Below are 22869 nucleotides of genomic sequence, written 5' to 3'. Positions count from 1 at the left end.
TTGTATAACAAGATTTCAAGTTTGAAGACTTTTACTGTAATAAACTAACAAAAGCAGCATTGACTAAACATTACCAAGTAAGCAATTAATAGTCTAAACTACAGAAAACCTAACCCTTAATAATGCTTAAATGCAACTGATAATCCTATGACTAATTAGTATGCATTACAGCACATTCTCTGCAGGATTACAGTCCGTAACTATTCCCAGTTTCCAATAGATTCATGCCTGTCATAATTCGCAAAGAATCTGCAGCCTTCTCTCTGCTGACCCCACCAGTCACAACCTTTTGTCTCTGAGACCTCCTTCTCTCTCCCTTTCTGTCCAAAAACTTGAGAGACCAAAGTCTGTCTGCTTTGGTTGTGTCAACATCACAGACTAGCATCCGTATACCACCAACATTTATATGGTTAGTGCTAGTTAAACCAGACATGACCAGCTGATATTGCAACCCTGTCATTGAAGGACTTGAAAATGGAAATTATCTAGAGATGGGTCCTGAAGATTTCAAGTGATAGGGTTGTGACTATTTCCTCTGTCCACAGTTAGCTCAGCCAATTTTGCTTTTGTTTTCAGGTGTCAACATTTTGCACCTTGCTTCCAGTAAATCTCAGCCTAGGCTCCCCTGTCCTCGTGGTAACCAAGGCACGCATGCCTATTGGGCAGCGCTCACAAAAAGTCACATGATCCTAATCACAACTCCATTTTTGCTTATTTAGCTTAAGTTAAAGAGATGGTTTAAAACATAACAATCATGAAACCTCATGGGTTAATGGTGTGACAGTGAGGATGAAAATAATTGACAGCAACACGATATAGATAGACCATCAGAAGTGGCAGATGGAATTTAGAGAAGTGTGAGATGATGCATTTTGACAGTGGGAAGGGAGCAACAATATCGACTTAAAGGCATTGTGCAAAAGAGTATGCAGGGACAGAGGGACATACGGTTTTGTGCACAATTTTTTTAAAGCAACAGGACAAAATTGAGAGAGCATTTAGAAAAGCATGCAGAATTTGGGGCCTTATAAATAGAAGCATTGAGTACAAAAGTAGGGGATTTATGCTGAACCTTTAGAAAGCTCTGGTTAGGCCACAGTTGCCACAATTAGAATATCATGGCCAATTTCAACCACTCGGACATCTAGAATGTAACCAAGCATCACATATCTCGATATATTTCAAGTCCAGGCTAACAAACAAAAATGGCTATTTCTGTTACCCTCAGTAGAGGTTTACCTGCAACTGTAGAACCTGTTGCAAAGGGTTTCCATTTGATCACCTTTATACAACCTGGAGGAACAAAGCAAAATCTGAGTTAAGGTGGTACTCAAGAAAATAGCGACAAATAAGGAATAGAAGTTTGCTGAGATGGGTTGAGAAAATAGCAATACATTGATACAGGCAGGATTCCTGTTACATATTCACACAATTAAACTTCCCTCTAATCCTGTTAAATAGCATAATGATGTGAGTTTGATCAGGACCAATATTTAGAGGGAGGCAGAGGACAACACCGACACGGTTATAGTTTAAAAAAAAACGCATTTTATTCAAACTTCTATCAAAGTAGGTTACCGCAAATAAACACCCCGGGAAACATTCTTCCCAACAATCAACTATACAGTTTGTATAGAATTTCCTCCTTTTTCACCGCCCCCCCCCCCCCCCCATCAAACACGGTCACAAACATCCTCCACTTTTTCTCGAACTCCCCTGCTGAGCCCCTTAACTCATACTTTATCTTCTCTAACCGCAGGAAGTCGTACAGGTCACCCAACCATGCTGCTACCCCCGGTGGCGATGTCAACCGCCACTCCAGCAAAATTCTTTGCCGTGCAATCAGAGAGGCGAAGGCCATGACATGGGCCTTCCTACTCTCCATGAGCTCTGGTTCTCTGAAACCCCAAATATTGCCACCAAAGGGTCCGGGTCTGCCTCCTCCTCCACTATCCTGGCTAAGACCGCAAACACTCCCGCCCAGAATCTTCCCAATTTTTCACAACCCCAAAACAGGTGCGCATGATTCGCTGGCCCCCGCTCACACCTCTCACACTCATCTGCTAGCCCCTGAAAGAACCCACTCATTCTCGCCCGAGTCATATGCACCCTGTGCACCACCTTGAACTAATCGTTGCACAAGAGGAGGTCCCGTTTACCCTTCGCAGTGCCTCACTCCATACTCCCCAATTGATCTCCCTTCCCAACTCCGCTTCCCATTTCTCCCTGATCTTCACAACCTGCTCGCCTCCCTGCTCCCCCAGCCATTTATATATATCCCCAATTCTTCCCTTCCCTTCCACATCCGGAAGCAGCAGTCGCTCCAGCAGGGTTTATCCTGGCAATCTAGGGAACTCCTTTCAGACTTTTCGTGCAAAGTCCCTAACTGTAGATACCTGAACTTACTACCCCTCGGCAGCTCTACCCTCCCCCTTAGCTCCTCCAGACTGGCGAACCCTTCCTCCAAATACAAATCCCTCACCTTGACCAGCCCCACTTCCCTCCACCTCTTGTATACACTATCCATCCCCCCCCGGCTCAAACCCATGCTTCTCGCACAGCGGTGTTAGCACCGACATCCCTTCCACCCACAAATGCCTCCTCAGCTGATTCCATATCTTCACCGTGGACTGCACCACTGGGCTCCCTGAATACCTACTCGGAGCCATTGGCAATACTGCCGTCACCGTAGCCCTCAAGCTAGACCCCTTACAAGATTCCTCCTCCACCCTAACCCACTCTACCCCTTCTCCTTCCACCACCGCCGCACCTTGTCCACATTCGCCGCCCAATAATATTGAGTCTTACAACACCAGGTTAAAGTCCAACAGGTTGGTTTCGATGTCACTAGCTTTCAGAGCGCTGCTCCTTCCTCAGGTGAATGAAGAGGTATGTTCCAGAAACAAATATATAGACAAATTCAAAGATGCCAAACAATGCTAGGAATGCGACCATTAGCAGGTGATTAAATCTTTACAGGTCCAGAGATGGGGTAACCTCAGGTTAAAGAGGTGTGAATTGTGTCAAGCCAGGATAGTTGGTAGGATTTCGCAGGCCAGATGGTGGGGGATGAATGTAATGCGACATGAATCCCAGGTCCCGGTTGAGGCCGCACTCATGTGTGCGGAACTTGGCTATAAGTTTCTGCTCGGCGATTCTGCGTTGTCGCGCGTCCTGAAGGCCGCCTTGGAGAACGCTTACCCGGAGATCAGAGGCTGAATGCCCTTGATTGCTGAAGTGTTCCCCGACTGGAAGGGAACATTCCTGCCTGGTGATTGTCGCGCGATATCCGTTCATTCGTTGTCGCAGTGTCTGCATGGTCTCGCCAATGTACCACGCTTCGGGACATCCTTTCCTGCAGCGTATGAGGTAGACAACGTTGGCCGAGTCGCACGAGTATGTACCGCGTACCTGGTGGGTGGTGTTCTCACGTGTAATGGTGGTATCCATGTCGATGATCTGGCACGTCTTGCAGAGATTGCCATGGCAGGGTTGTGTGTTGTCGTGGTCACTGTTCTGAAGACTGGGTAGTTTGTTTGAGGTTGCGCAGTTGTTTGAAGGCAAGTAGTGGGGGTGTGGGGATGACCTTGGCAAGATGTTCATCTTCATCAATGACGTGTTGAAGGCTGTGAAGAAGATGTCGTAGTTTCTCCGCTCCGGGAAAGTACTGGACGGTGAAGGGTATTCTGTCGGTTGTGTCCCATGTTTGTCTTCTGAGGAGGTCGGTGCGGTTTTTCGCTGTGGCGCATTGGAACTGTCGTTCGATGAGTCGAGTGCCATATCCCGTTCGTACGAGGGCATCTTTCAACGTCTGTAGATGTCTGTTACGCTCCTCCTCGTCTGAGCAGATCCTGTGTATACGGAGAGCTTGTCCATAGGGGATGGCTTCTTTAATGTGTTAGGGTGGAAGCTGGAGAAGTGGAGCATTGTGAGGAAACAAACCTGTTGGACTTTAACCTGGTGTTGTAAGACTTCGTACTGTGCTCACCCCAGTCCAACGCCAGCCTCTCCACATCAATAATATTGAAGCAAGTTTGGCAACGCCAACCCCCCCCTGCTGCCTCTGCCTCTGTAGCAGGGTCTTCCTCACCCTCGGCACCTTCCCCGCCCATACAAAGTCAGAGATGATTGTGTCCACTTTCCGAAAAAAGGCCTTTGGTATAAAGATCGGAACAGCCTGAAAGATAAAGAACAACCTCGGCAGAATATTCATTTTCACCACTTAGTCCCTCCCCGCCAATGTTAAGTGCAGTGTATCCCATCTCTTAAGATCCTCCCTGGCCTCCTCCACCAGCTTCGCTAAGTTCCACTTATGGAGCCCCGTCCATTCCCTCGCTACCTGAATCCCCAAGTACCTAAACCTATCCCTCGCTACCGTAAATGGCATCCCCCCTAAATTAGCCCGCTGTGCCAGCTCATTCACCAGGAATACCTCACTTTTCCCTACATTCAGCTTGTATCCCGAGAACCCTCCAAACCTCCCCAACAGGCCCATAATCCTTCCCATACTCTCCAACGGATCCGAAACATACAGCAGGAGGTCAGCGGCATAGCGCGACACCAGATGCTCCCTCTGTCCCCTCATTATCCCCCGCCACCCTGCCGACCCTCTGAGAGCCATTGCCAAAGGCTTTATGGACAGCGCAAACAGCAGCGGCGACAGCGGGCACCCCTGCCTCGTACCCCTGTGTAAGTCAAAGCTTCGTGAGCTCATATCATTCGTCCTCACCCTCGCTCTTGGCGCCACATACAGCAACTGCACCCATGCCACAAATCTCGGCCCAAACCCAAAGCTTCGATCAAGTACCGCCACCCCATCCGATCAAATGCTTTCTCCTCGTCCATGGACACCACCACCTCCGGTACCATAGTGTTGAATCCCAAATTTCTTTCCTCTGTGAGTCTGGCCTCAATAAAAGTCGAGATGGATTTGCAAGTAAAAAGAAGTTATTTTATTCAGCTTGCAAGCTACCTAGTCCACAGTGATACAGATAACATGTTGCTGTCTGCAGCCCCGGGAACTAAGTGTAGGTCCCAGACAAAGAGATCAGTACTCATACATTCAAATGGCATCAAGTTTCACATACTCGACACCCATAGGTCATCCTATGTCCCTCCTGACTTGTTTGATCTATTCTGATTGGCTCACTTCCAATCCCTTTCTCCGGCCCCTATCAATGCAGCATCACTCTCATAGACACACCTCTTCCTGCTCTTTCCATGCGGTCTAAAATCCTTTGTCTCTACCTGCCAGAATCAAAGTGGCTTATTTCTACATTACATTAACTAATATCTCTAAAGTAACTATTTTATATCACATTCATCATTAGCTCTCGACGGATTCATCACCACATTCAACAGCCGTCTTATATTACTCGCGAGCTGCCTGCCCTTCACGAAGCTTCTGCAACCACCCCCGGGACACAATCCTCCCCGCCAGAAACTTAGCCAATACTTTCACATCCGTGTTCAATAGTGATATGGGTCTATATGACCCACATTCCGCCAGATCCTTCCATTTTTTTGGGATTAGTGTGATTACCACCTGTTTCATCGTCTCCGGCAACTCCCCCTTCTCCAGTGCTTCATTAAACGCCCCCAACAGATGTGGTGCCAGGTCCGCCTCAAATTCCTTATAAAATTCTGCCGGGTACCCATCCGGCTCAGGGGCCTTCCCCGACTTCATACCCCTGATACTATCCAGCAGCTCCCTCAGCCCCAGGGGCTCCTCCAACGCCTGCCTCTTTGATTCCTCCACCTGGGGAAATTCCAGCTCGTCCAGAAACCACCCCATGTCCCCCTCCTCTCCTCCTGGGTCTGATCATAAAGTTCCAGGTAATACTCTTTAAATGCCCCATTTATCTTCCCTGGCTCTGACACCACATCCCCAGTCCTATTCTTTACTATTTCACTGGACGCAGCCCGCCTTCTCCCTATACTCGTATTGCACCCCTCTTGCCCTAACACAGTTGCCCTACCGCCCTCCCCGTTGTCAGCCTGTCAAATTGCCCCTGCAACTTTTTCCTCCTCGCCAATCTCTCCACGGTGGGCACCCTCGAATATTCCCTGTCCACCTCCATTATCTCGTTCACTAGACGGTCATGTTTCACCCTCCTTGGATTCGCACAAACCTTAAATGAGATAATTTCTCCCCGGACCACTGCCTTCAGTGCTTCCCAAAAAATGCCCGCCAACTCCTCAACATTCTGATTGAACTCCACATAATCCCTAATCGCCAACCGCACCTTATCACAAAAACCTCCACCTGCCAACAACCCCGAGTCAAACCTCCACCCCGGCCTCTGCTTTCGTCCCGTACTGAACCGAATATCCAGCCAGTGGGGTGCATGGTCCGGGATAACTATCCCCGCATACTCTGCCCCCTGCACCCCAACCAAAACCTCCTGACTCACTACAAAGTAATCAGTCCTCAAATACACCTTATAGACGTGTGAAAAGAAGGAATACTCCCTTCCCCTTGGGTTCTAAAAGCACCATGGATCCACCATACGCATCCTCTCCATAAACCCCCCCCCCCCCCAGCTCCCTTGCCATTTGTACCCTACCCATCGACCTGGGGCTCGATCTATCCACCCTCGGCTCCAGGACACAGTTAAAATCTCCTCCCATGATCAACTGGTACGTGGCCAAATCCGGGATTGCTGCCAGCAACCCCCTCATAAAACTCACATCATCCCAATTTGGGGCATACACACTTAACCTGGTCCTTCACATGGAGGTGTGTCTCCTGCAAAAAGACCACCCCCGCTTTCAAGCCCCTGAGGTGCACGAACACCCGTGACCTTTTAACCGGCCCATTCAGTCCCCGGACATTCCATGTTACCACCCATACCGGAGGCTTGAGCCTCTAATCCCCTCTACCGTCTGTCATAGATCATAGAATTTACAGTGCAGAAGGAGGCCATTCGGCCTATCGAGTCTGCACCAGCTCTTGGAAAGAGCACCCTACCCAAGGTCAACACCTCCGCCCTATCCCCATAACCCAGTAACCCCACCCAACACTAAGGGCAATTTTGGACACTAAGGGCAATTTATCATGGCCAATCCACCTAACCCGCACATCTTTGGACTGTGGGAGGAAACCGGAGCACCCGGAGGAAACCCACGCACACACGGGGAGGATGTGCAGACTCCGCACAGACAGTGACCCAAGCCGGAATCGAACCTGGGACCCTGGAGCTGTGAAGCAATTGTGCTATCCACAAGGCTACCGTGCTGCCCGTCATCTTCCCCACATATCTCCTGCCTCTTTAATTCCACTCTGTACCTAGCCCATCCCAGATGGTCCCTTTCTTCGCACTTGACCATGTCATCTCTCACCCCCTGCCGTGTTGCAAACCCCCCCCCCTCCCCGCCGCTTTTCCCCTTCCCCTTCTTCCCTCCCCTTCCCATTTCCCCCCTCCCCTGGCCACCCCTCGTGGCCTTATCCCCCACCACCTCACTTCCGTTCACCAGCATAACCTGCTAGCATGGCTGCTCCTGCCCAAAGGCACATCCTAATGACCCCCCCTCCCTCTCCCCCCGCACTCCTCAGCTCAAATGAGAAGGCTCCCTGCTGACCTTACTCTCCCCCAACCAAACAAGGACTTCTCCTGAACTCCAGGTAGCCTTCTCCAAAAGCAAACAAACAGATGTTAAACACACAGTCCCATAAAACAGGATGGGGGGTGGGAACATCCATCCCCACATAAACTTTTCACCCCTACAACTCCTTACAATCTCAACATTGAACAGAACCCCCGCCCCCCCCCCCACCCCTCAGCAAAAAAAGGCGAAAGTCACCCAATCCCTACACCCACTTCAAACATGCTCCCGCCCATTACATAGTGCCAGCACCCCGGTTTGCAAGCATTGTCCACTCAGTTCTCCCCCAGTTTATGCTCCTTAATGAAGTCTTCGGCCACTTCTGGGGCCTCAAAATAATACTCCCGGCCTCCGAACGTCACCCATAATTTCGCCGGGTACAGCACCCCAAACCTGATCTGCCGCCGGTACAGCACCACCTTGGCCTTGTTGAAACCTGCCCGCCGTTTTGCCAACTCGGCTCCGATGGCCTGATAAATCCGGACGCTATTTCCCTCCCAGTCACAGCTACGCTTCTCCCTGGCTCACCGTGGAATTTTCGACACGGTTTTGTGAGCCACAATCTTGGCATGTACAGAGCAGATTTGAGATTGGAAAAGATATAGAGAACTGTAACACGTACATACTCCAAAACAAATGAAGAATTAGGTTGGAAAAAAGCATTAATATATTACGATAGGATCAGAGGCTCTTCCTGCTTGACTCAATGCTGAGCGTTCCATCTTACATTGCTTTTCCACTTATACATGGCATTTGTTTTCAGCTGGCTCTCGCATTACGAAAGCTTGTCTTATTCAGTGTTGTACTACTTTACCTGTCACCTGATTTTCAAAACTTATTGGGCAGGATTCCCGGTTTGCCGACGCCGAAATCGCGAAACGCGATTGGGTGGAGAATAGGTACAGACGCCAAAATCGCAGCGGGCGCCAATTTGACGCAAAATCGCGATTCTCTGTCGCCTCGACAGCGGTGTCAATGCGTACCGGTACGCACGTACAGTAAACACTGTTTGCACATCATTAGCGTGTCCAACCTGGTATTCTCCGGGGCCTCCGCGAATCTTGGCGGGTCCGACCCGGTGTTCTCCGGGGCCTCCGCGAATCTTGGCGGGTCCGACTCGGTATTCTCCGGGGCCTCTGTGAATCTCTTCCTCCGTTAGGCCGAGTTCCCGATGGCGCGGTTCACTTGTGCTTTTAAAAATCGTCAAACCGGCATTGTGGCTGATAAGGGAGAGAGAGGAGGTAGGGTACAGAGAGGTGCGACGGCGGGCTGCCGGGCTGGACTGTGGGGGGGGGGGGGGGGGGCCCTGCCAGGGCCGGGGGATTGGTGGGGGGGGGGGGTAACGGGGGTACAAGCCGAGTGGCCGGGGTGACTCCCTAAGGGACTAGGCGGTGCCTGGGAACGGAATGCCATTACCGTGGCCATCTTGCTGCACGCCCCCACTGGCCACCCATCTTGGCACCTGGTTCTGCAGAGTGACACCAGCCAATTGGGTGCCCCCACCCTCCACCCCACCCCCATCCCCGCACCTCTGCCACACCTTCCCCCCAACCTGGCCGCCACCCACCTGGGTGGCCCACCCAGGGCACCACCTACAGCCCCTACGGGGGCAGCGGTGCGTACCCCTGGCAAAGGCGTTGCCAGCCGACAGTACCTCTGACATCTGAGACAGGTGCCAGGGCCAGAGGCCCCCATGGTGCCAGCCACCGATGGGGCCAGGGGTGCAGGGATGGGAGTAGGGGGGTAGGGAGGGACATGCAGGGACAGAGCCAACAGTGCCTGGGGCCACCATGTAGCCCGGTGGATCTGGTTGGCACGGGGGTACACACCATGCTAACATGTTGGCCTTTCACCTCCTGCAGACAATGGATATTGGAATTCAACCAGCAACGGTGGCCTTCCTTCTAGTTGTTGCAGCTCTGGGGGATGCCCTGCGGCTGTAAGAGCGGGCGCTGCTCGAGGAGGAGGAGGGAGCTGCAGCAGCGGAGTGGACAACAGCAGAGCATGCCGCAGAGGAACAGGGGACAGCTGCCCAGGATGGATGGCGAGCCGCCCAACATGCCAAGGAGGAGGCACCAAGGAGGTGCCGCATGAGGCTTTGTGTGTACCGGCACCACCTGTCATTCGAGGAGCTGTAGCACCGGGCATGCTGTCGAAGACTCCGGCTAAGCCGAGAGACATTGTGACATATCTGCCAGATGATACGGGGGTATGGGGGAGGGCAACCGCTCCCGTTGGCCGTCAAGGTGGCGGTCGCCCTGAACGTCTACTCCACGGGGTCCTTCCAGGCGCCGAGTGGCGACCTGTCTGGGATTTCACAGACCTCGGTGCACAAGTGCACCCGTGCCATCACGGAGGCCCTATATGCCCAGGCAGCTCAATACATCCACTTCAATGTAGACCGAGCCCAACAGGATGCCGGGCAGCGGGATTCGCCGCCATCGCCAGGGTGCCACAGATCCGGGGGGGGAGGATCGACGGGATGCATGTCTCCCTGCAGGTACCTGCAGATAACAGGCCACTGTACACAAACCGAAAGGGGTTCCAGTCAATGAATGTGCATCTGATATGTGACCATCAGTTGCGCATCATACATGTCTGCACTCAATACCCATGTGCACGACTCCTTCATGCTGGCACACTCGACGATTCCCGAAATGTCTGAGACTCCCCCCACCTCCCGGCAGGGGGGTTGGCTTCTGAGCGGCAGGGGTTATCCGCTGCGGCCGTGATCGTGATCGAGCAGTGCGTCGGCCTCCTGAAGATGCGGTTCAGGTGCCTGCACCAGGCTGGAGGGGTACTCCAGTATGATGCTGAGAGGATCCCCCCGTATCATGGCTGCCTGCTGCATCCTCCACAACGTTGCGCAGTAGAGGCGCTATGTGCTGGAGGAGGTGGAACACCAGGCCTCGTCCAATGAGGAGGTGCTGGCCAGGAACACAGGCACTGCATCCCAACCACACACACCCTCACTCCCCAAACTCCCCCTGCCTGCAACTCCCTCCGTGATACATACCGGTCGCACTATGGGGTGGGGACCCTGGGTTGGCAGTAACAGTGGGTCTGAACGATGGAGGATGATGACAACCCGCTCTACAATGAGCCCTAGTGCTCCACATCATTTGACAATGTCTGACTCCTGCCTACAGTAGCAATTTCCACTGTCCATCTGGGTGACCCCTGCATGTGAGCTGGCCATTCCATCACACGGTCCCATTAAAACACCTGGGGTGGCAGTGGTGGGGACAGTCAGGTGGGGGAGGGGGGGGGGGGGGGTGGTGGAGCCCTGGTCACCAATAGGGTCCGCCCATTCCCCCCCAATGTCTGCCCATTTCCTCCCCTTGGCCAGCCCGGACCAGACCACCCCTCACATTGGACAGAGCACCAAGGCAGGTTGTAACAGTTGTTTAATGTGAACAAATATATACAGATTTATGCCCTAGCCTCTATAACTAAATTGTGCCCGGCACCCTTGCCAACTTAACTGGTGTCTAACTTTCTGGCCTTTTGGGCCCTAATGCTATGCCTAGGTGGTTCCCCAGACAGTACAGCAGGGGGCGGCCTGCTATGACTCCTACCCTGCGATCTGGATCCCCGTTGGCGGGTATCTTTTGGAGGGGGTCAGAGGTGCTGCGGTGTTCCGAGACATCCCCTACACTCTGTCCTTTTAACATTTCTAAGTTATTTTAAGTCCACATTTATAATAGAAACTTGCCGCTCTATGATGATCCTCCCACCAATGCTAGCACTGGTGCCTCCTACGGGCAGCTGTGTTCAATCGGAGGGGGGTGGGGGAGTCAGGGGGGTGACAAGTTTACTTCGGCTATTTCCATGATAAATGTTCACATCGGAATTTAGAATGCAAAACGATCACAGGAAGTGTACACAGATAGAAGACACATGTAAATTTCAAGCTTTTGAAATGCCTCAAAGCCATTGGCACAAGGAATTATTTTGTGTGCAATGCTTTTTGTTGTCGGAGTCCCATGTGGCTGTTATTCTCTATCAGCTACGTCCTACGAATAGCCATAAAATGACCAGTAAGTCTGCCTTTTTTTGGTGATCTTTGGTGAGGAAAGAACGTTGGCTAGGAACTGGGAAAACACCTTGTTCCTCATCAATTAGCACCGTGGTATTTCAATGCCCAGAGACAAGAGGATGCAACTCTAACAACCTATCCAATAGTCAGTACAGTACTGCACTAGAGCCTCCATCTATGTTAGGTGTTTAAATCTTGCTATGGGACTCAAACTTGAGGGTGAAAGTGCTCTGCTCGCGTTTGACAAAAATGTGATATTCACACAGAATACTTTTAAACTGCCAGGTCTCCTGTCTGGAGACTTTGGATTACAGAATGGCTGTTCCTTACCTTTCAGTAACTGTGTCTTGATAGTAATTGTGGCAATCACAATTAGGAAAAGTATCAAAACTAATAACAGAAAGGGAGCCCATCGCTTTCTGGCATCTGCAAACAGAAATAAGGCATCAGCAAGTCTACAATGCATTGGTAGAAAGCAGTATTGGTGACAATACAGATGTGTTTACATCATGAAGTCATAGTGACCTCCCCATCCCACTCATTATGCCATGGGTTGAATGCACGGACTAGGGTTTCTACAACCTGCATTGTAATGAAGAATTAACTGTGCCTCTATGTAGAGTCAGTGTCACTGGTAAACTTAGAAATGAAAGTAAGCAGAAGGGTGGGGGGGAAAGAGGGAGGAGACAGGGAACAATAGAGGGGAACCAGTGGGGTGGGGGGAGGCAAGGGAATGACAGCTGGAAGGAGGGCACAGGAAACAATAACAAACTTGGCATCTACAGGAGCAGAGAACAAGGAAAATCCGGGCGAAAGACGGGACGAACGGCTGAAGCGAAAACCGTCCGGGAGAAGCAAGCGACAACACCAACACCAGATCCATTCGTGTATTGCCCTCTGTAATTGTTCTGTAATTCCTTCCTCGGTGCCCAAATGTATATGTACCCCACCCAGTTCCACCCCCCCCCCTCCACAAACAGATGCCTATTTATGTGCTAAAAACAATATTGCCAATTGTACAGAGCTGCTGTTGTTGAGCTGGCACATAATACCCCACTGATGCACGATCAATCACGACTGAAGCGAGATTGTAGTCCAATTGAAGGCTTTAATGAACAAGTAGTTACCCCAGCAGCTCCGGTACAGAATGACTGCTGTGGGTGAAACACAGATTCTTATGCTCCGCCTGCTGGGCGGAACCAGGTACCGCGATACCCCTAATATAGCCCACCACATTCACCCCCTGTTTAAAAGTCCGGCGGGGGTGTTGGCCTTGCTTTTACAGTGGTAGAGGTTATAGCGGTACCCTTCGGTGCCTTTACATGCAATACACATATTTACAGACAATTATTTACAAGTTCATTTTACAATGAAACTATCAGCCGGCTGGGGCTCCTGATCATCCTCTGCGATCGTCACAGTCCCGGCAGTGTTGCTAGCATCGGCTCGGGCATCCATGGCTCTGGGAGCGTGTCGTCTTCAGCTTCATCGCATCTGGATGGGGCCAGTGGGCCTGGCCATCGTCGCCCTGGCGATGTCTGCTTTGATGCGACAGAAAGCCTGGCGGGCCTCTGCCAATAGGGGAAAAACCGTGGACTGGATTAGTGGGCGGGCCTTGTCCGCATAATTGGGGACCCACTGGGCGTAATAAGAAAACAAGCCCAGGCAATGTTTCAGGGCCTTGGGGGAGGGGAAACTCCATGAGGGGGCGCATGCGTTCGGTATCTGGGCCTCTGACTCCATCATGCACTATGTAGCCGAGGATGGCTAGGCGATTGGTGCTAAATACGCATTTGTCCTCGTTATAGGTTAAGTTAAGGATTTTTGCGGTATGGAGGAATTTGCGGAGGTTGGTGTCGTGGTCCTGCTGGTCGTGGTCGCAGATGGTGACATTGTCGAGGTACGGGAACGTGGCCCGGAGACCGTACCGATCAACCATTCAGTCCATCTCCCGTTGGAAGGTCGAGACCCCATTTGTGACACCAAAGGGAACCCTTCGAAAGTGGTAGAGCTGCCCATCTGCTTCGAATGCAGTGTACTTGCGGTCGTCCGGGCGAATGGGGAGCTGGTGGTAGCTTGATTTAAGGTCTACTGTGGAGAAAACCTTGTATTGCGCTATCTGGTTGCCCATTTCAGATATGCGGGGAGAGGGTACGTGTCGAGATGCGTATACCTGTTGATGGTCTGACTGTAGTCTATGACCATCCTATGTTTCTTCCCGGTCTTTACAACCCCCACTTGAGCTCTCCAGGGGCTGTTGCTGGCCTCAATAATGTCTGCCTTTAGTAACCGTTGGACTTCCGACCTAATGAAGGTCCGGTCCTGGGAACTGTACCGTCTGCTCCTGGAGCCGTCAGCCAAGGTGGAAGCGAGACCCCGGAAGTAGCGGTTGAAAGCTGTTGTACCCTCAATAACGACGCTTAGAGAGTAAAACGGTAAAGAAGGCTTTAATAAGCTAAGAACTAGCCTGGTGCCGCAACGGGTGCTAACTGGGTGCCGCCCACAAGGCAGTCCCTTATATACGGCTCCCAGGTGGGCGGAGCCGGAGGCAGAGTCCCCCAGGGTTCCAAGCCCGGTCTTAAAGGGGACATCACCTTACATTATGACAAGGGTACAGTAGTACAGTAACCGTTCATCACATTCACCCCCTGTTTTTAACATAAAGTCCGGCGGGGGTGAAGTGCCATCATAAGTCCATTTGTCTCGATGGCCTGATCGTCCTTATCGACCTCCTCAGCTCGGGCGGTAGTGCTGCGGACACAGACGTCTTAGTTGAGGGAACATGGAGCACGGTGGTCGGAGCCTTGGTCCGGGTCGGGGTAGGGGATCGGGGCGCAGGGGGAATAGCTGGGGCTGGGGGTAGCGGTGCCAGCGCCGGCGGGGTGTGTAGAGGGGGGGGGCGCGCGCGGTAGGTGCCCACCAACGGGGAGTGGGGCCGGGAGGGGGTGTGTTGTAGTGGGTGCCGGGTCCTGCAGGGGAGCTGCGAGAGAAGGGGCATCTGTAACGGGGAAACCAGCGGGTGCCAGATCCCGTAGGGAAACCGTATCTTGCCTGCCGTCGGGGTACTCGACGTAGGCGTAATTGGGATTTGCGTGTAGTAACCGGACCTCCTCGACCAGGGGGTCCGTTTTATGGCTCCTCGTGTGCCTCTGGAGAAGAACAGGTCCCGGAGCCGTCAGCCAAGGTGGAAGCGAGACCCCGGAGGTAGACTTCCTGAGGAAGACAAACATTCTGTTGTGAGGGGTCTCATTCGTGGCCGTGCAGAGGAGCGATGTAATGGAGTGTAGGGCATCGGGTAGGACCTCCTGCCAGTGGGTGGTTGGGATATTTCTCGACCGCAGGGCCAGAAGGACAGCCTTCCACACTGTCGCGTTCTCCCTCTCCACCTGCCCGTTGCCCCGCGGGTTATAACTGGTCGTTCTGCTCGAGGCAATGCCTTTGCTGAGCAGATACTGAAGCAGTTCATCGCTCATGAATGATGTACCCCGGACTTCCGGGTCGCGGCGATGCGGAGCTAAGCCGCGCGAGTCGGCAGCTCCCGCAGAAACGGACTTTTGGGCCCGCTAACGGAGCCCCAACGGACCTGTAAAAAAAAAAAACCGGTGGGGAAGAACAGAGGAAGCCCCCTACAGCCCTGCATGGACCGGACCCGCAGTGAAACGGCGAGGAAGGCGGCCCTGGAGCAGCGGGAGAAGAAAGAAGAAAAAAACAAAATGGCGGCGCCCATGGACAGAGAGGAGATGAAAGAGTTCATCAAGGGCTGCTTCGAGGAGCTGCGTAAGGAGATGGTGGCGCCTATACTGGCAATGGTGGAAAAACTTGGAGCAACCCAGAAAGCCCAAGAGGTGAAGATTCAGGAGATCCAGGAAAAAGTGAGTGAGAACGGCGACGAGCTCGTGGGCCTGGCGGAGAGACTGGAGCGGCACGAGGCGCTGCACAGGACGTGGGCGGGAAGACTCGAAGACCTGGAGAACAGATCAAGGAGAAACAACTTGAGGATCCTGGGTCTCCCAGAAGGAATGGAGGGGGCCGGTGCCAATGATCGGGACGCTGATGGGTGTGGAGGCCCCCCCGAGATTGCTGGAGCTGGATGGGGCGCACCGAGTGCTAGCGAGGAAGCCCAATGCAAAAGAGCCGCCAAGGGCGATGGTGGTGAGATTTCACCGGTTTACGGACAGAGAGAGGGTCCTGAAATGGGCCAAGAAGGAACGGAGCAGCAAGTGGGACAATGCGGAGATCAGAATATACCCGGACTGGAGCGCGGAGGTCGCTAAGCGGAGAGCGGGTTTCAACCGGGCCAAAGCGGTGCTGCACCGGAAAGGAGTGAAATTTAGAATGCTGCAGCCAGCGCGACTGTGGGTTACACATAATGGCCAACACCACTACTTCGAAACGCCCGAAGAGGCGTGGACTTTTATATTAGCAGAAAAATTGGACTCTAATTGAGGGTTTGTGTGGGAGGGGGGTGTTTGAGTGGTGAAGTATGATGGTTGTTGTACATAGGGAGTCAACCACGCGCAGGAAAGGATATATGGGCTGGGGGAGAGGGACAAGGCCATGACAGGAGCAGCGCCATGGGGGGCGGGGCAGGCTTTGTGAAGCGCGGGGTTGTCTTTCCCGCGCGCGGCAAAAAAAAAAAAAACGGGGCAGGAAGGGGAACAAAGGAATGTACATTGATTGGGAGATTCCCACACGGGGGGGTTAAAGGGATGGCGGGGGAAGCCGGGGTCAGCAGGTGTCAGCTGACTTACGGGAGGGATATGGGGGAGCAAAAAAGCTAGACGGGGATCTAGCGGGGGGGGGGAAGAGGAGGGGGGGGGGGAGAGGAGGGAGGGGGGGAAGGGGGGGGGAAAAGGGTTGCTGCTGCACTGGCCGAAAGAGAACGGGACACAGAAGAGGTGGCTGGGACGGGGGTCCCCCAGCTGGGGGACTGGAGAGTGAGGGAGACGCGGACAAGGGACTGGCCCAGAAAAGGAGATGGCTAGTCGGCGGGGGGGGGGGGGAGAGTCCCTCCAATCCGGCTGATAACGTGGAACGCTAGGGGCCTGAATGGGCCGGTGAAGCGGGCTCGAGTGTTCGCGCACTTGAAGGGACTGAAGGCAGATGTGACAATGCTCCAAGAGACACACCTGAAGGTGGCGGACCAGGTCAGGTTAAGAAAGGGATGGGTAGGACAGGTATTTCACTCGGGATTGGACGCAAAAAATAGAGGGGTGGCAATTCTGGTGGGAAAGCATGTGTCATTTGAGGCCAAGACTATCGTAGCGGATAATGGAGGGAGATATGTGATGGTGAGTGGTAGGTTGCAAGGGACGTGGGTGGTGTTGGTAAATGTATACGCCCCGAACTGGGATGATGCTGGATTCATGAAGCGCATGTTGGGACGCATTCCGGACCTGGAGGTAGGAGGCCTGATAATGGGAGGGGACTTCAATACGGTGCTGGACCCAGCACTGGACCGCTCCAGATCAAGGACGGGAAGGAGGCCGGCGGCGGCCAAGGTACTTAGGGGGTTTATGGATGAGATGGGGGGAGTGGACCCATGGAGGTTTGCAAGACCGCAGGCCAGGGAATTTTCTTTTTTCTCCCACGTGCATAAGGCTTACTCCCGGATAGATTTCTTTGTTCTGGGCAGGGCGCTCATCCCGAGAGTGGGGGGGACGGAGTATTCGGCCATAGCCGTTTCGGGCCATGCCCCGCACTGGGTGGAACTGGAGCTGGGAGAGGAGAGGGACCAACGCCCGCTGTGGCGGCTGGATGTGGGACTGCTGGCCGATGAGGTGGTGTGTGGGAAGGTGAGGGGGTGTATTGAAAGGTACTTGGAGGCCAACGACAATGGGGAGGTGCGAGTGGGGGTGGTATGGGAGGCGTTGAAGGCGGTGATCAGGGGAGAGCTGATCTCCATCAGGGCTCATAGGGAGAAGATAGAGGGAATGGAAAGGGAGAGGCTAGTGGGGGAGATCTTGCGGGTGGACAGGAGGTACGCAGAGGCCCCGGAGGAAAGATTACTTGGGGAAAGGCGACGGCTCCAGACGGAGTTTGATCTGCTGACCACGGGCAAGGCGGAGGCACAGTGGAGGAAGGCGCAAGGGGCGACTTACGAGTACGGGGAAAAGGCTAGTCGGATGCTGGCGCACCAGCTCCGTAAGAGGGCGGCAGCGAGGGAAATAGGGGGAATCAAAGATGGAAGGGGAGCCACGGTTCGAAGTGCAACGAAAATAAGTAAGGTATTTAAAGACTTCTATGCTGCTATACGTGGCGGACCCAATGGAGGGGATGGTGGAGGTCATGCAGACTCTGAAGGAGTTTGGAGAGTTTTCGGGCTACAAGCTTAATGTAGAGAAGAGTGAGCTTTTTGTATTACAGGCAGGGGACCAAGAAAGAGGGATAGGGGACCTACCGCTGAGGAGGGCGGAGAGGAGTTTTCGGTATCTGGGGATCCAGAGAGCCAGAAGTTGGGGGGCCCTACATAAACTGAATTTGACGAGGGTGGTGGAGCAAATGGAGGAGGATTTTAAAAGATGGGACATGCTCCCGCTCTCGCTGGCGGGTAGGGCGCAGTCGGTCAAAATGGTGGTCCTTCCGAGGTTTTTGTTCGTGTTTCAGTGCCTCCCCATCGTGATCACCAAGGGCTTTTTCAAGAGAGTAGGTAGGAGTATTATGGGGTATGTGTAGGCAAATAAGACCCCGAGGGTTAGGAGAGGGTTCTTGGAACGCAACAGGGACCGAGGAGGGTTGGCTTTGCCAAACCTAGAGAGATACTACTGGGCAGCAAATGTGGCGATGATCCGTAAGTTCGTTATGGAGGGAGAGGGGGCGGCATGGAAGAGGATGGAGATGGCGTCCTGTAAAGGAACGAGCCTGGGGGCGTTGGTAACGGCACCGCTGCCGCTCTCGCCGACAAAATACACCACAAGCCCGGTGGCGGCGGCAACACTAAAGATCTGGGGCCAGTGGAGAAGACACAGGGGTGCAATGGGAGCATCGGTGTGGTCCCTGATCAGGGGTAACCACCGGTTTGTCCCGGGGAAGATGGACGGGGGGTTCCAAGGCTGGCATCGGGTGGGATAAGAAGAATGGGGGACCTGTTCATCAACGGGACATTTGCGAGCCTCGGGGCACTGGAGGAGAAATTTGAGTTACCCCCAGGAAATGCATTTAGATATATGCAGGTGAGGGCTTTTGTGAGGGGACAGGTGAGGGAATTTCCGTTGCTCCCGGCACAAGAAGAAGATAGGGTGATCTCGGGGGTATGGGTCGGGGAGGGCAAGGTGTCGGAAATATACCAAGAGATGAAAGAAGAGGGGGAAGCGCTAGTAGAAGAACTGAAAGGTAAATGGGAGGAGGAGCTGGTGGAGGAGATTGAGGAAGGGCTATGGGCCGACGCCCTGGGTAGGGTTAATACCTCCTCCTCGTGTGCCAGGCTCAGTCTGATACAATTTAAGGTGGTTCACAGAGCGCATTTGACGAGGGCGAGGCTGAGTAGGTTCTTTGGGGTAGAGGATAGATGTGGAAGATGTTCAGGGAGCCCGGCGAACCATGTCCATATGTTTTGGTCATGCCCGGCATTGGAGGGGTTCTGGAGAGGAGTGGCGGGATTAATATCCCAGGTGGTGAAAGTCCGGGTCAAGCCAAGCTGGGGGCTAGCAATATTTGGAGTAGTGGATGAGCCGGGAGTGCAGGAGGCGAAAGAGGCCGGAATTCTGGCCTTTGCGTCCCTAGTAGCCTGGCGAAGGATCTTGCTATTGTGAAAGGAGGCGAAGCCCCCTAGCCTGGAGGCCTGGATAAACGACATGGCTGGGTTCATAAAATTGGAGAGAATTAAGTTTGCTTTGAGAGGGTCTGCACAGGGTTTTACAGGCGGTGGCAACAGTTCCTAGAATATCTCGCGGAGCGTTAGAAGAAGGTTGATCAGCAGCAGCAGCAACCCTGGGGGGGGGGGGGGGGAACGAGAGACTGTTTGAGGGGATGGACGAGCGGGAGATAGCATGGAGGGTGGGGGGAAACGGTACGCGCGGCCAAGAGCCAGTGTATAAAGCTATGTAAATACACCATCTTGCCTTGTATATATCTTGCTCAGGGAGAATTTGCGTTATTTTGTTACCGGGGGGGGGGTTATTGTTTGTAAGGGGAAAAAATTGTGTTGTTAAAAAACCTTAATAAAAATATTTTTTTTAAAAAATGAATGATGTACCCCGGTCGCTGTGGATATAAGCGGGGAAACCGAATAGGGTGAAGATGCTGTGCAGTGCTTTAATCACGGTGGCAGAGGTCATGTCGGGGCAGGGGATGGTGAATGGGAAGCGGGAGAACTCATCGATAACGGTGAGGAAATAGGCATTGCGGTTGGTGGACGGGCGGGGCCCCTTGAAGTTCACGCATAGTCGCTCAAAGGGCCCGAGGCCTTCACGAGCCGAGCCTTGTCTGGCCGGTAGAAGTGCGGTTTGCACTCCGCACAGATCTGGCAGGCCCTGACCATGGCCTTGACCTCCTTGGTTGAGTAAGGTAGGTTGCGGGACTTGATAAAGTGGACGAGCCGGGTAACCCCCGGGTGGCAGAGGTCATTGTGGATGGCTTGCAGGCGGTCCTCCTGCGCGTTGGCGCACGTGCCGCGGGACAGGGCATCTGGGGGCTCGTTGAGCTCCCCTGGATGATACTTGATATCATACGTGTAGGCGGAGAGTTCGATCCTCCACCTCAAAATGTTATCGTTTTTTATTTTGCCCCGTTGCGCGTTATCGAACATATAGGCAACCGACCATTGGTCGGTGACGAGGGTGAACCTCCTACCGGCTAGGTAGTGCCTCCAGTGCCGTACAGCCTCCACAATGACTTGTGCCTCCTACTCGACTGCAGAGTGTCGAATCTCGGAGGCGGTGAGGGTCCGGGAGAAGAACGCTACTGGTCTGCCTGCCTGGTTGAGGGTACCTGCCTGACGCATCGCTCTATACCTGGAAGGGGATAGTTTCGTCCACCACGCGCATAGCGGCCTTGGTGATATCGGCCTTGGTGCGGTTGAAGGCCAATCGAGCCTCAGCCGAGGGGGGAAATATGGTGGTCTTTATGAGTGGGCGGGCTTTGTCCGCATATTTGGGGACCCATTGGGCGTAATAGGAGAAGAGCCCCAAGCACCGTTTGAGGGCCTTGAGGCTGCGGGGAAGGGGGAGTTTCTTTAGGGGACGCATGCGGTCGGGAACCAGGATCCGGTTTTCCATGACATAGCCGAGGATGGCTAGCCAGGTTGTGTGGAAAACGTATTTTTCCTCGTTATAGGTCAGGTTAAGGGCTCGGGCGGTCTGGAGGAACTTTTCGAGGTTTGCGTCATGGTCCTTCTGGTCATGGCCGCAGATGGTGACATTGTCCAAGTACGGGTATGTAGCCCGCAAACCATACTGGTCCACTACTGGGTCACCCTTTGAAAGACGGAGACCCGGGGCGTCATTCTCCGACCCCCCGCCGGGTTGGAGAATCGCCGGGGGCTGCCGTGAATCCCGCCCCCGCCGGTTGCCGAAGTCTCCGTCCGACACCGGATATTCGGCGGGGGCGGGAATCGGGCTGCGCCGGTTGGCGGGCCCCACCGCTGGATTCTCCGGCCCAGATGGGCCGAAGTCCCGCCGATAAATTGCCTGTCCCGCCGGCGTGGATTAAACCACCTTTTGAACGGCAGGACAAGGCGGCGTGGGTGGGCTCTGGGGTCCTGGGGGGGGTGTGGGGCGATCTGACCCTGGGGGGTGCCCCCACGGTGGCCTGGCCCGCGATCGGGGCCCACCGATCCGCGGGCAGGCCGGTGCCGTGGGGGCACTCTTTCCCTTCCGCCTCCGCCACGGTCTCCACCATGGTGGAGGCGGAAGAGACTCCCTCCACTGCGCATGCGTGGGAAACTGTCAGCGGCCGCTGACGCTCCCGCGCATGCGCCGCCCCGAGATGTCATTTCCGCGCCAGCTGGCGGGGCAACAAAGGCCGTTTCCGCCAGCTGGCGGGGCGGAAATTCCTCCGGCGTCGGCCTAGCCCCTCATTCCGGACCTTTGGGGCGGCGCGATGCCCGTCTGATTGGCGCCGTTTTGGGCGCCAGTCGGCGGACATCGCGCCGTTTCAGGAGAATTTTGCCCCCCATTTGTGACGCCAAAGGGGACCTGAGGAAGTGGAAGAGCCGGCCGGCTGCTTCGAAGGCAGTATAGGGGCGGTCTTTTGGTCGGATGGGGAGCTGGTGGAAGGCGGATTTGAGGTCGACCGTGGAAAATACTCGGTATTGGGCGATCCGATTTACCATTTCTGCGATGCGAGGAAGGGGGTACGCATCAAGCTGCGTGAAGCGGTTTATGGTCTGGCTGTAATCCACGACCATCCGTTTCTTATCCCCGGACCGGACTACCACCACTTGTGCTTTCCAAGGGCTGTTGCTAGCCTCGATGACCCCCTCTCCCAGTAAACGCTGGACCTCTGACTTGATAAAAGTCATGTCTTGGGCACTGTACCGCCGGCTCCTGGTGGCGACGGGCTCACAGTCAGGAGTGAGGTTCGCGAATAGTGAGGGGGGTGCGACTTTCAGTGTCACAAGGCTGCATACCGTGAGGGGGAGGGGCAAGGGTCCTCCGAACTTCAGTGTCAGGCTTCGGTGGCTGCACTGGAAATCCAGTCCGAGCAGCAGGGGGGGGCAGAGGTGGGGGAGGATATAAAGTTTGAAACGGGTGTATTTGGCGCCCTGGATCGAGAGATCCGCGATACAGTACCCCTTGATTTGTACCGAGTGGGACCCGGATGCGAGGGCTATGGTTTGGGACACGGGATGGGTGCGCAAGGAGCAGTGCCTTACTGTTTCCGGATGAATAAAGCTCTCCGTGCTCCCAGAGTCGAAGAGGCATGAAGTGTCGTGCCCATTGACTTGGACCTTCATCATCGAGTTCTGCAGATGTTTTGGCCAAGTTTGGTCAAGGGTGATCGCTCCCACTCGTGGGTAGTCCGAGTCCTCAGCCGAGTCGGACTTGTAAAATGGCCGCCGCTGTCGGTCGCATGTGTCGGGTCGAGAAGATGGCCGCCGACAAGATGGCAGCTCCATGATTTGCATGAGGCGGATGACGCATCAGAAAAGGGCGTGTCGGGTCGGTGCGCAGCCGCATTGTGATGCCTGCGTGCCTGAGAGCCTGATTTTCGGGCCGGCTGTTCTTTGTTATTCTGGCCCTGGGCCTGGCCAGGCAGACCCTCGCAAAATGCCTCTTCTTCCCGCA

The 22869-nt window shown here is 53.9% G+C and overlaps 1 protein-coding gene across 1 annotated transcript in view; it reads right to left on the bottom strand.

Annotated features, from left to right (window-relative positions):
* Positions 1-22869, bottom strand: part of LOC140388499 (interleukin-17 receptor C-like) — a 121609-nt gene that overhangs the window by 6627 nt on the left and 92113 nt on the right. The window contains exons 17-18 of the mRNA XM_072472788.1: positions 11975-12070; positions 1240-1293 (exon numbers count right to left, since the gene is read on the bottom strand). Of these exons, the coding sequence (XP_072328889.1) occupies positions 1240-1293; positions 11975-12070 (150 nt within the window). The remainder of the gene's footprint in view (positions 1-1239; positions 1294-11974; positions 12071-22869) is intronic.

This window comes from Scyliorhinus torazame, chromosome 13 (genome assembly GCF_047496885.1).
Source record: "Scyliorhinus torazame isolate Kashiwa2021f chromosome 13, sScyTor2.1, whole genome shotgun sequence".
Lineage (NCBI taxonomy): Eukaryota > Metazoa > Chordata > Chondrichthyes > Carcharhiniformes > Scyliorhinidae > Scyliorhinus > Scyliorhinus torazame.
Note: the sequence above shows the minus strand (reverse complement) of the source record. Positions and strands in the feature narration are given on the sequence as shown.